Raw genomic sequence first — 14,155 nt, 5'->3', positions numbered from 1 at the left:
GGGATGGTGTTCCTTGGGTGATGTTCGGTGTTGGGTTTGCACCAAACATAACGTTTTGTATTTAGACCAAAAAGTTCCATCTTGGTTTCGTCAGACTAAAAAAACTTTTTGCCACATGGCTTCAGAATCTCCGGAATGGTTTTTTGCATACCTCAAGTGGGACTCAAGGCGGGCTTTTTTGAGGAATGGCTTCCTTCTTGACACCCTACCATACAAGCCAGACTTGTGAAGTGCTTGGGATATTGTTGTCACATGCACACAGTGACCAGTCTTTGCCATAAAGGTCTGTAGCTCCTTCAAAGTTGCCATTGGCCTCTTGGTGGCTTCTCTGATTAGTCTCCTCACTTGGTCATCCAGTTTGGAGGGATGGCCTGATCTCGACAGGGTCTTGGTGGTACCATACACCTTCCACTTCTTAATGATTGTCTTGACTGTGCTCCAAGGGATATTCATGGCCTTTGAAATATTTTATACCCATTCCCTGATCTGTGCCTTTCCACAACTTTATCCCAGAGATATTTTGAAAGCTCCTTGGTGCTCATGGTCGATTCTTTGCTGTGAAATGCGCTACCCAGCAGAGGAAACCTACAGGAACAGCTGAGGATACAGGGTGTGAACAGGCTTGGATGGGCAACACAGGAGCCGCCAGTCATGGTGCCAACATTAATCATGGCTGCCCAGACTACCAAAGAGAGCAATGAGCCTCGAAATGGGCAACAAAAGCCCCTGACTCACTCAGTTCCAGGGCCACCTCCGACTAACTCCCTGCCTCCCATGTGTGGCCCCTTTTATCATCTGCCCCGCGGCCACGCCCAAGCGTATCTCACTCCCTGTATGGCTCCGCCAATCATATGGAGCGCAGTTGCCTTCTCGGTGGCATCATGCAGGCCGGTTGGCATCACAGTGCCCCTCGAACCAACACGGGTTGCGGGGAGGTTTTTAAAAGCCACAGGACGCAGACACGTCCAAAACCAAATCTGTTCCCACTCAGTCCTCAGCGTGCCTGGTGTTTTTTTTTTGTTTTTTTTTGTATACAGAGTCGAGGCTCGTGAAAGAGCTAACATTTATCAAACAAACAAATCAAACAAACAAGTAAACAAAGTATATAAAAGTGGGAGCGGTCGACAAGATGGGGAGAGAAGGGGAGGAAGCACACAAACACAACATTTGAGGGCAGGGACATCGGGAGATGTGTGGGAGGCAGAGGGCCTGGGGGGAGGCAGGATAGGTATAAAACACAAGGACACCAAGGACTTCCAGGAAAGAAGACAAGAGTCACCTCAAAAAGGTGGGTTTGGGGTGAAATTAGCGGGGGTAGAAAAGATCAAGGTTTTGGATTGGGGAAGATAAGAGATGGTGGTGAACAGCCGTTTTAAAGACCTGGAGGGAGGAGTGGGATTGAAGGGAGTGGGGGAGTTTGTTCCAGAGGTGGGAGAAAAGGGGAATGAAAGACTGAAGGTGAGCAGAGAGCCTAGATTTTGGCAGTTTAACCATAATTTACCTTTTGTAATAATTTCTTCATTGCAGATATAACAACAGGTTGAGAATTACTTGTATAACTGTGATTTTTGTGATTTTAAATGATATTTGGCCTCGTTTTATTTTCACACTGAAATGTTGTAATCATAATTATTTTCCACTCTTACAAGTGGCAACAACTTTCACCATGTTAAGCCTCAGAGGAATTTGGAGTGAGGAATTTCCTCAGAGGAATTTCAAGAAAAAAAAGAAAAAAAAGTCAACTATACGGACACGCATAAGGATACATAAAAAGAGAACAAGTCACTCACGATAAGAGGGCATTGGTTACAGAAAGTGTTCTCACCTACACACCCACTTAACATTCTACTTATTTCATACCAACTTCCAATGTAACAATATTACTGTTGCAGTGTGAATAAATCGATTTTGTTTGCAATAATCATGGAATTATTAATTGCATGAACTCGGATGCATGAACATTAACTCATACTCCCATCAAGAATTCATTCGAAATCAAAAGCCAATCCAAATTCATTCAAAGCAACATCATCGCTTTTACGGCCGTTTACATGATTACATGTAAGCCATGATTCACAGAATGGCTGCTTCCCAGGCTTCACGATCCCTCGTTAGGTCTCGATAGGCTTTCTACAATGAAATCTTCTCTCAGCAACTCATTCCGTGTTATCCTCAAAGGCCTCTAGTCCTCCTTCCATTCACATTCATATTTATAAACCACTTCACACAGCTGCCCACCCGCATCCTTTCCACATGTCCAAGCCACCTCAACCTAACCCTACATATAACCTCACTAATACTCTATACCTAAACTATCTCTTAATTCCACATTAGGTTTCCTATCATTCAGTGTCACATGACACATCCATCTCACCATTCTGATTTCATTTTATTCACACCTGTTCATCCTCCTTTTTGATTTCCCAGGTTTCACTTCCATAATACAACATCGTGCTTCTAATGCAAGCTACATAAAGTTTTCCCTTCAGTTGTCGAGACATCCCCCTTGATGTCAATAGGGGTAACAACTCCCTAAATGTCCTACAACCACTTCTAACTTCTAATTCTTGCAATCGCTGCTGCCTTGACACCACCACCTGTACCAATCACATCACCAAGGTAACAAAATTCATCTACATATTCCAGGGATACGTCCCCATAAACGAAATCGTGCTGATGCAACCACGGTGAAAACGATGAAGGCATTTCATAAAATACTACAACAAACGTTGGAATATCAGAAATGAGGATACCAAACTTGCTGCAAATCCCACCCCAAATGTTTCCTTGCGTGTACCAGCTTGATGATTTTGATGAGCACCCAGTTGTTGGTCGAGGAAGTCATAAGCTTGAAGAAAAGTGGAGCCAGCGAAAGGTAATTCTTGGGGTTTCGCCGGGCAAGTTCACAGATGACATTCACTGCTGCCGACTGTACACCTAAGCACCACGCATAGACAAACTAAAAGCAAGTATGCAGAAATCATGAAAGCAGTGAATAATGGCGCCGCGCCACACGTGACACACACGTGACACACACACACACACACACACACACACACACACACACACACACACACACACACACACACACACACACACACACACACACACACACACACACACACACACACACACACACACAACCTTGAAAATAAACATTTTTATTGTCACATTGACATATTTTTTGATAAATAGGTGTTAAAACTTACAATTATCATGTTTTATTGAAGAAACAAAAATGAATTGTATTTTTATCTCCCAAACTTTTGCTCATGTATCCATCTTGTCCACCCCTTGCATACTCCCCTAACCCTAATCGGCACCCACATCCCTTGTTTGTCCGTCTCCGTCTATGTCTACTTTCTCCCTCTGTCCTGCTGTTGGCATATTTGGGCAAAATGCCAGGGGCATCGAAAAGGCCCATTTATATAAGGATATGCGCCATGTGGCAAAGTACAGAAAGGAAGGGACATTCTATAGCTTGTAGAAAATGCCAAGCAATATAAAACAAGCGTTACGCCTAGGTCCCCCGTCGTTGAAGTGGTGCGAGTTGACAAAGTGGAAGACGCAAGGCGGCCATCTTAAATTTTGACGTGGCGACCCAATTTTCAATAGCGTTCTCCCTTATGCGTAGACACACCCACACACCGGATTAGAAGTTAGTAGTTCGTTTATTAGTTCCCTACCGGTGTACACCGGAGGGGACTATAGGTATGCACGCCGTCCGTCAGTCCGTCAGTCCGTCAGTCCGTCAGTCCGTCAGTCCGTCAGTCAGTCAGTCCGTCAGTCCGTCACGCAAAGAACAGTTTTCCGGACTTTTTTTCTAAACGCTTAATGCTAATGATTTCAAACTTGGCACATGGTTTCCTCATGGTAAGCTACAGGTCAAGTTCGAACTTCACGACGTTTCGATCATTTTTAACAAAGTTATGGCACTTTGAACTTTGGTAATTCTGATAATTCTGATGATCCTTAACTCGGTGCCATTTTAAGTTTTAATTTCCTTTAAAAACCAATTTCTCTGCAATAATAAGACCGATTGAGATAAAATTTTCACCATATGATGGATTCGGTCTGTAGAATATTTTAATGGTAATTACGACGTCACAGGTCACGTGGTTGGGTCGCCATATTGTTTTTCGTGAAAACACGGAAACCCCTTTTTCTCTGCAACGGCTGAACAGATCGACGCCAAACTTTGCAGGCAGAATCGCATACCCATGACAAACAAAAAGGTCAGCGAGCATGACGTCATGCATCACATGGTTTCAGAGTTATGACGTTTTTAAGCATGAACCTTTAAAACCGAGCTCCTCCCTCATTTTTGATCCAATCGAGGGGAAACTTCACAGATCTGTTCAGCACTAAAATGTCCTTTTGGAATTTGCGATAGGGCACGTGGTTTGGCAGATATCGTTAATTAAACGAAAAAAAAAATTTTTTTTATGGATATCTCTTGAATCGCTGGTACCTCAGACCGTGAGTTGGTAATAATTTATATAATTCACACAGTGCAATACGTGCAGGCTGCTCCACGGAGCGACCTTGCGGGCTTATCAACGAGGCGAGGCGTGACACATGTGTCTCAGCATACCTCAGATCAAGTTTGAAAACCAGCATCAACCGTGTATTGCCGCGCAATACTCAGAATGCTTGTTTTTCAAGATATTTCGCTCATAAGGTTCAGACATATATATGGTGGTGGCCATCTTGGATTATGACATGGCGACCCAATTTTCAATGGCGTTCTCCCTTATACCTGGATACACCCACACACCAGATTAGAAGTTGGTACTTCGCTTATTAGTCCCCTACCGGTGTACACCGGAGAGGACTATAGGTTTGCACGCCGTCCGTCCGTCAGTCAATCCGTCAGTCCGTCAGTCCGTCAGTCCGTCAGTCCGTCCGCCAGTCCGCCAGTCCGCCAGTCCGTCAGTCCGTCAGTTCGTCAGTTCGTCAGTCCGTCAGTCCGTCAGTCCGTCCGTCCGTCATGCAAAGAGCAGTTTTCCGGACGTTTTTTTCTAAACGCTTAATGCTAATGATTTCAAACTTGGCACATGGTTTCCTCATGGTAAGCTACAGGTCAAGTTCGAACTTCACGACGTTTCGATCATTTTTGACAAAGTTATGGCACTTTGGGAATTCTGATAATTTTGATGATCCTTAACTAAGTGCCATTTTAAGTTTTAATTTCCTTTAAAAAAGATTTTCTCTGCAATAATAGGACCGGTTGAGATCAAATTTTCACCATAGGAGGGACTCGGTCTGTAGAATATTTTAATGGTAATTATGACGTCACAGGTCACGTGGTTCGGCCGCCATATTGTTTTTCATGAAAACACGAAAACCCCTTTTTCTCTGCAACGGCTGAACAGATCGAGGCCAAACTTTGCATACAGAATCGCATACCCATGCCGAACAAAAAAGTCAACGAGCTTGACGTCATGCGTCACATGGTTTCAGAGTTATGACGTTTTTAAGCATGAACGTTTGAAACCGAGCTCCTCCCTCATTATTGATCCAATCGAGGGGAAACTTCACAGATCTGTTCAGCATGTCAGTCTACTAAAATGTCCTTTTGGAATTTGCGATAGGTCACGTGGTATGGCAGATATCGTTAATTAAAGGAAAAGATTTTTTTTAAATGGATATCTCTTGTTTATTCTAGAGTTCTCCTCAAGCCGCACCAGTCCGTCAGCCTTAACCTTAAGTTAGGTCCGTCAGCCTTAAGGCCCTCAGCCTTAACTGCGAACGTCAAAAGCGCGACACAGCGTGCGCTTTCGGGAGGGGCGGAGCCAAGCCGAGCAACACATATATATATATATACACATCGATCATTGATCGTGAACCGGAAAATATAATAAATTGCTGATATTTGGCGACTCGAAAGGTTCTTTATCAACAACTTATTTTCTCGTGCTTCTGCTGACCTGTCTGTGAGGTGTATAAATCGAAGTCCCGAGCGCGAATCACAGGTGAGCCCGTCCTGAGGTAATTAGCGATTGGGAACGAGAACGATTCAGAACCTGTGGGTAAATCACCCTTGGTAATTTCCTGAACAGTTTTCCGGACGACAGACTGCCGGTAGGGGACATGTATTGCAGCGCAATACTCAGAATGCTTTTTTCAAGATATTCCGCTCACAAGGTTCAGACATACATGGCGTCAGACATACATGGCGGTGGCCATCTTGGATTTTGATGTGGGTTGAACCCACACAACAAATTCGAATACGGTCCTTCACTTACTCATTTGCATGCTGTACTACCCTCGTGTTCTTAGGAGGAACCAAGTAATGCTCCAGAAAATTTCATATAAAGGGGTGCCAATCTGATTCATACAGCTGTATGAAGACGTAAATGTATTTTATTTGCCAGATGTATGGCGCCCCTTTTACATGGCCTATGTTGACCTTTTGACCTCAAAAATAAATAGGATTTTGTCGGACCACAAACTCTACTATTTGGTTAAAGTTTTGTGAAGATCGGTTTAAAATTGTGACCAATAGGCAAGTATAAGTGAGTGGACAGATAAACAAACACACAAACCCGAGTGCTCATCATACTTGTCCAAAAATTATTTTTTTTGCCGAGTAACAAACAGACAAACACACAGAATAATGCACAAGACCAACCAATATACTTGAAAAATCTTCGATTTTGCAAGTAATAATAGCTTTACAAGATTTGCCTGTTCCCAGAAATAAATATCCCACAAAATCAAGACTGGAGAAGTTAATGATAGAAGCGGATTGGAAGGCCAAAGAAACTCAGCAAAACAGATGAGCAATATTTAAAAGACACCTCTTCCTTTATAGTATTGGACCCTCTGCTTTTTCTGTGGCTTTAAAGCAGCCACCCACCCTAAGACACCGAGGAGTTAGTGTGGTCATATTCAGTAGTGATGAGGTGTGAGCTGAGGGTTGTAAGCTGCCTGCCAAGCTGCTATCGTCATCAGCTGCCGCTTGGCTTAGCAAAGGACTGAGGGGAGTTTGTGAGACAAGAGGAGCAAGTATGAGTCAGTGCACAGCCACACATGGACTTTAAATCAGATCAGTGCCCAGAACATCCTGCATGAAGGTCGGAAAGCCTGGCCCATACAACCACAATAAGCCTCCACATGTCCCAGAAAAACATAAGACCACTCCATCCATAAATCCATCTAAAAGTCGTAATGACGATGTTCAAGTGTTCCGGGTGTCCACAAATTGACTTGTTTGTGTCGTAGATCTGCCACCACTTTCCGGTGTACTGTTCTCGGACACAGGATCTGGCGACTTGGACAATTGATGCATTTTCTATCTCCTGGACGTTCATGGTCGAGTATGCCTTCCCCACTAATCCCACACAAAGTTAGAACAGCCAGGAGCAGAGGTCAGCCTTGAAAGGTAGGTAGAGATTATTAATTACAAGCCTCCCTTTCTGCTGCTAGTCACGCCTCTCACTACCACCTCCAATTTGCCCCAGCAAGAATTCAAATTACCGAAGGGTCAACTCTCGCCATCACACCACCGAATGCCGCTCGGCGACACTAACTTATTTTAAGAGACTTGACAGATAGGTACAAGTTATGAATGTACATTGCAATGATCAGTAATGATAATTCTATCTTAGAATAAATTATTCCTAGATGTCAAACCCAATCCTCCTCCCCTTTGGTTCTCCAGGCCTTGGCCCAGGTGTCATACAAACGTTTAGATTAAAAAGCCAAATTGGTATCAGCATTATAACATTCCTACTACTGGCAAGTGATATGAGCCACTCAGTGAGATCATGGCTCCCTGTTTCAGGCCGTCTCCTTTTGGCTTGCCAAAAGCATTGACATGGCGCCCTAGCTCTGATTGTGGCATACGCCCCTACCGAGATCTCTGCAAATTCAGAGAAAGACACATTCTATGAGTAATTGGAGTCTCTTGTAGCATCGGTCTCCCCCTCCATGACCAACTTTTGATTCTCGCTGACCTAAATGCATTATCTGGCACAGATCATACAGGATTCAAAAGTGTTATCGGGAACTACGGATCAGGCTATATGAACGACGACTCTCTTCGTATGATCACCCTCTGCTCTTCCCATAACTTATCCGTCAAGGGTTCTTGTTTCAGAAGGAGAGACATACACAGATTCACCTGGATCTCCAACGATGCTTACACCCATAAAGAACTGGATCACATTTTATTTGGAGATCATTCCATTTTCAAAATCACATTTATACAAAGAGGCTTTTAGAGCCAGGAAGATGCTTTTTATGGGTTTTTAGAGGCACCAAATCTCCGGCAAACACTAACCACAGATTAGTTGTGGTTGATATTTGCCGATGCTCTATACAATCTTTCGCTCCTTGTGACGATGCTGTCCGAAATAGATGGGTTGTTGAGCACAGCTGTTTTCAATGTTCTGAAAGAATAAAGCCGTTGCTACTTCTGATTGTTTCACAATGTCTTGGGAACAAAGTGTGAAGTCACGCAATATATTTTCACAATTTTCTGAAATGGATAATTCATATTGTGAACTGCACATCCACAAAAGACTTGCCAAAGCATCCAGTCCATAGACACCAGGTAACAATTACAATGCCTTGGGTGGCAGATGTACCTGTTTTTGTGTTACACTTGATGACCTCATGTTGTTCAAACTGACATTTTTAACTTCACGCTAACGACTGATGAGGCTAATGCAGTGCCTGGTTGAAATAACTAGCAAATAATGAGATAATTTAATAATAACACGTACAAAAGTTTTAAAATAAATAAATAAATCATGCACGCACCCGCACACACTAAAAAAATGAATGGCATGGTGGGGGTGTCCCAGAGTGCTGCAAGCAAACATTGAGCGGTAGACACTTACCAGTATCTGGGTCCTCCAGCTTGTCCTTTAGTCGTGGAAAAGCTGGGCGAAGGGAATCTGGGTACCGCAAGAAAATCTTGTACATGAGAAGCACCGCTTTCTTGCGCACATATGGACGAGATGAGGCCATCTGAGAGGCAGTGATGATCAGGGTTACATTGTGCTTGAGTTATATACCATACTAGAATTTGCGATTTGTCCGTTTGTGTGTTAATTTGTTTGTTTGGCTTCAATGCATTCCTGAACTGCTGGATGGAATGAGTTGAAAAAAGTGTTTGTCCTTGAGGTGTGCATGGGAGGGTTTTAGATGGAGGGTGGGGGGAATTCAAAGTCCTGGAGATTCAGTAGGGAGGAAGGGAGGACAGCAGTTCTCTCTATGTAACAAGACTGAACACAATGTGGTCATTTATCTGTGACAAAATCCGGTAACGGGTCTATTGGGAAATGCGCATGTAAAACACTCGAGATAAACACCGCAATTAGGAAACACCTGTAGTTACACCACCATCTTCCGGTAGAGCAAAAAACAAACAGAATGACTTGTCCCAATAGACTGGTCCTTAATGCAGCGAGAAAAATCCTATAATCCATGCAAACACATGGATTCATACCATAATCCCTCGGGAGTCTCCATGATCCGAAATCGAAAATTTTAAGTCTGAGCGATTGTGGGGGCTACTGTCTTGTGTTCATGTGTCAAATTTCATACCAATCAGCCGGGTGATAAGGGAGGAGTAGAAAAATGTTAACTGACGGACATACAGACATCGACACATTTTATAAGTTAATCTCTTCAAGAATCGAGATGTGATGACCTAAAAACAATGGAAAATAAGTTCAACCAAATATTTCCATTTCAAATAACTGAGAAAACATTTCTTAAAACAAAAATGCACTAAAATATTTGCAAAAAAAAAAAATATATATATATATATATAGAGAGAGAAACTTTTTGAACAATACAATATAGCACATTCTTTTACTCACCAATGTCATTACATCATTGGCAAGGTCACGTGCAAGGTCAGAGGTCAGAAAGCATGCGACTCCAGTAAGCGCCAATCCAGCCTCAAACTGGTTCTGACTATTCAAGTCCTTGTGAAGGGGTATAAGAAGAGGAATGGAAAGGAGAAGCTGTTGTAACATAGTTTGGCATAACATGATGGTAAAGAATAACAAAGCATTGTTCCATAAATTCCCGACATACGTGAATTAGTGGAACTAAGCTATTCGCGGTTTCAAAAACGTGTACTGTTTACTGTTTTTACTTTTGTGGCCCCTTTGCACCAGCTACTTGTGTTTTTTGTGGGCATAAACCACCCCCCACAAACAATGGTCACTACTCACCCCTCCTCTATCTACCCACATTCCCCTTCGTGATAATTCCCTTATGCACAATCCCTTGTGTGGGTCAGTCTGCAGAGCATGTCCTGGGCCTAACTTTTGGATTTTCTTCTCGTCCTGCGGCCTTGTCCCGCTGTGATTCTCGCGCTTTTGAACTTTTGTGCTTTATTGTTTCAATTCAATCTTGGGTCCTAAGTGTAAGAGTAGTGCAGGAGATACCTCTGCTCCCAAGAGGTAGAAAATGTTATGAGCTTGAGCCAGAAAGTGGAGTTGCTTAACCGACTAGCGAGGGGTGGACAGACATTATGGTATGAATGAGTCCACGTTCCGATACATAAAGAAAAACAAGAAGGCGATTGGTGAAAGTGTCGCGGCGAGCACAGCACCCGGTGCCAAAGTCGTTTCACAGGTCAGGGATGTCCATATTGATAGAATGGAGAAGGCATTGAATGTGTGGCTTGTTGACAATGAAACTGTAATTTTGTGCATTGGTGTTCTTAAACTTAAAACATTATCCCTTATGAATCACAAACCACTGTGAACCTAACCCCCTTGAAACAATGCCCCAACATTCGCGGATTCGCGATAGTTTTCAAGAATGTATCCTCTGCGAATGCTGGGGGTTTACTGTATAACCATACCTCAAAATATCCATAAAACTTGAACATCTCTGTATTATTGAAGCTTGTGTTACGTGCTCCTCCCCAACCCCCTGGTCACGGTGTACCTCCGAGCCCCGAGAGGAGTCACGGCAGAAAATGTGTTATTCTGTATGTCAAAGATCAATGGTGAAGCCACACCAATTGTTACCAACAAACAAATATTGTATTAAGATCACACAAGAATAACAGTACAACAATAATAGTAATCAAAAGTACAATCAATATATATCCTATGATGGTACCATCAGTTTCGTAATATATAACTCACTGTGCTCCAAGTGAGTGAAACAAGAACATTCCCAATGTCTCTTTTCCCGGCTTCAAACCAAAGTCGTTGTCTCTTTCCCGGCTTCAAGCCCAAGTTGATTCTGGCTTCAAGCCAAAGTCGATCCGCTCCAGCGATCGTCAGAACGATGTCCAATCGAGACCAGAATCCCATTCGGATGACAAGTACAGTCCCGCTGCCAAAGCTGCGCAAAGGCGCCCTCAAGGCGACTGGGAAATCCAAAGGTGCCCTCCAGGCGACTGGGAAATCACACCCTCGGGTATGGACGTTTCACGGCTCACAGTCGGCGAACCGCAAGTTATCTTCAAAATCCGCGTTACACACACACACGCCAAATAGACGTCTGTATGCGGTGAAAACGGCTGAAGCGAAGCAAAGCAACCTTGCGTGACGCGCAAAGCGCGCGAGTCAAAATGGCCGACGGCCTGTACTCGAGACGTAACGGCACGACGATGATGACAATGATTCTCTTCAGAATCCACCGCAAAACCTGACACGCAGGTTGATCTGTCACAGCGATAACAACTCCGTCGCAGGAATCCCTTTCCTGGGAAACCCAAAGTTCACTCGTGACTCTCATTCGTCAATAGTTCGCTCTAGACCTCGAAGCGACTAGGCGTCTTGTCCGACTTCACTCGCTCCGCCTTCTTTTTTTTCCTCTTCCTCTTCGTCGTCGTCCGGTTCCCGATCCGGTTTCCTGTTTCTTTTAACTCTAACTTTTTCACCTTTTGAAAACAGTTCATACACAATAAACCTTTTGAAAACAATAATAGTACATGGAATCAAAAATGTTTACAGTGGATGAAAACCACAACAACGGAAGTGACGAATCCGTAACACTTGGTACTTCTTTTTTGTAAGTATTTTTTCAAGTCGATAAAAGTTTGTTTTTTTTGTCTCATTTTTTGTATCCCCATCCAATCAAACATCATCATTCTCTGTCTCCCCTATAGAGCTGGCAGGATAGCTAGATAGGTACTGAAAATTCTGACCTGCTACAGTTCATATCTATTGATGTCTATCCTTAAGCCTTTACCTAAATTATTATTTATCATCATCGCTTTGGTCTTCCTCACATCGATTCTCATTCCATACACAGTCTCTAGACGTCTTGTAGAGTCTCCATCAAAATGTTTTAATCCGTCTTCACTTTTTACTATATTGGCCGGAAAGTTGGGTGAAAATGACAGTTCTGGGTCACTTGACCTGAGACAACTCCAACCCTCCAATGATCATATAACCATGTAATTTATATTTACTTATTCATCTTTGTTTTTTTTATTGTGCTTAAAAAAAATAACAAAAAAACAAAGTTCTGGGACAATTGCCCATTTGACCTTTAATAGCCCCCATGCCCCCAAGATAATTTAAATACATCCTTCAAAATTTGGTATTTATGTAGTCATTTGAAATAACAAGTCAGTATTTTTTTAAAGTTAAAAAGGAGGCTTCCAAATGAATGATTAATATCTCTTACGCTTGCATGAACTGCTCATTACGTATCATTAGTTGGATTTACAAATTAAGAAAAACTTATCTGCCCCTACCCGGACTTGTGGTGCCCTGAAAACATTTTACGAGGGAGCATGTCTAGACAGTCTTCAGAGAAGTTTTTATGACTGTCAGAGAATATAAAAAGTCATGTTTCTCCATCGCCTTCTGCATAGTTCGCCAAGGCAAGACTTTGAAATGGACTGGCAATATGAGTTTCAGGAACTCCCGATCAGTTTCTTCACTTAAACCTCTACTTGATGAAGTGGGATGTTTTTGCACTTCCATGAAAAGACAGGTAGGTTTTCCTTACTTTATAAATTTTATATTATTAGCGAAAGCGGGCCCGCCAGTGGATGGGTGAGGATCCATTGCGCACGCCGTCGCACGACTGTGCCTGGGAGAGAAAGTCCCAGCTGAAGCGTCTCCTGTATAACTATGTTCAACGTCGATGTATTTACATTGCCTCTAATTAATTGTTTATTTTTTACCTCTGTCCACCTTTATGTTTTCACACCTGCATCGGTCTGTTTGTCTGTCTCTTTGTGTGCAAGATAACTCAAAAAGTTGTGGACGGATTCAGACTAAACATGGTGAGCATGTTGGGTGTGTGAAAAGGACAAAGTGATTCGATTTTAGTGAAGACCCAATCCGGATCCAGATACGAGAATTTTTTAATTTCTGCAATAATTAATCACCACTGAGAGTTGGTGGCACACAGGATATATAGCTCGATATTTCAAAAAATTGTGGATCGATTATGACAAAACTTGGTGGACGAGTTGGTTAAATGACAAAAACAAGCCGATTAGATTTTGGTTCAAGTCAGCAGATCAGTGGGATACAAAACGTAAACTGTTAAGCCGGGTGGAGGTACAGTCGTGGCTAAAAATATTGGCACCCTTACACTTTTTTCAAATAATGCACCATTTCTTCGAGAAAATTGTTGAAATTAAAAAATATTTTGGTGTCCACATCTGTATTTCTTTGGTTTGCAGTGAACAAAACAAAAAAAGCTGAAAAAATTACTAAATCTTAGCGTATTTCACGCAGAAATCCTAAAATAGCCCGGACAATATTATTGGCACCTTTTAGAAGTTGTTAGAAATAAGCAGGTGATTCTCCTTTACTTTGGAATTGAACTCACCTATGGTGAGTTGCAGGTGCCGGCAATATAAAAATCACTCTTTCAAGCAGTTTGAATAGAGAAAAGGAGTGATTCTGCTGTTTTATGTCACTGCATGTACTGCAATGAGCATGGAGACAACAACAACAACAACAACAACAGACATTTTAAGGCCATTTTCCCTGCGAGAGCAGGGGTTAGCCTTGCGGTCCCCATGACAATCTTCTCCATTTTGCCCTATTTTCTGCATCTCCCCTTGTTAACCCCCTTGCCCGCATTTCTTCTTCCACCACCTTTAGCCACGTCTTTCTCGGTCTTCCCCGTCCTCTACTTCCTTCCACATTCATTTCCATCACTCTTCTCAACCAGTCACTTCCATCCTTCCTCAACACATGAC

At 42.7% G+C, this 14,155-nt stretch overlaps 1 protein-coding gene across 5 annotated transcripts in view; it reads right to left on the bottom strand.

Moving 5' to 3' along the window:
- Nucleotides 1-14,155, bottom strand: part of AP3D1 (adaptor related protein complex 3 subunit delta 1) — a 100,133-nt gene that overhangs the window by 73,147 nt on the left and 12,831 nt on the right. For all 5 annotated transcript variants that reach the window (XM_068108314.2, XM_078767853.1, XM_068108307.2 and 2 more), the window contains exons 5-7: nt 9,837-9,944; nt 8,850-8,979; nt 2,798-2,937 (exon numbers count right to left, since the gene is read on the bottom strand). In XM_068108314.2, coding sequence (XP_067964415.2) covers nt 2,798-2,937; nt 8,850-8,979; nt 9,837-9,944 — 378 coding nt within the window. The remainder of the gene's footprint in view (nt 1-2,797; nt 2,938-8,849; nt 8,980-9,836; nt 9,945-14,155) is intronic.

This window comes from Myxine glutinosa, chromosome 1 (genome assembly GCF_964187855.1).
Source record: "Myxine glutinosa chromosome 1, kmMyxGlut1.1, whole genome shotgun sequence".
In the NCBI taxonomy this organism is placed as follows: domain Eukaryota; kingdom Metazoa; phylum Chordata; class Myxini; order Myxiniformes; family Myxinidae; genus Myxine; species Myxine glutinosa.
This window is presented reverse-complemented; position numbering and strand designations above follow the sequence as displayed.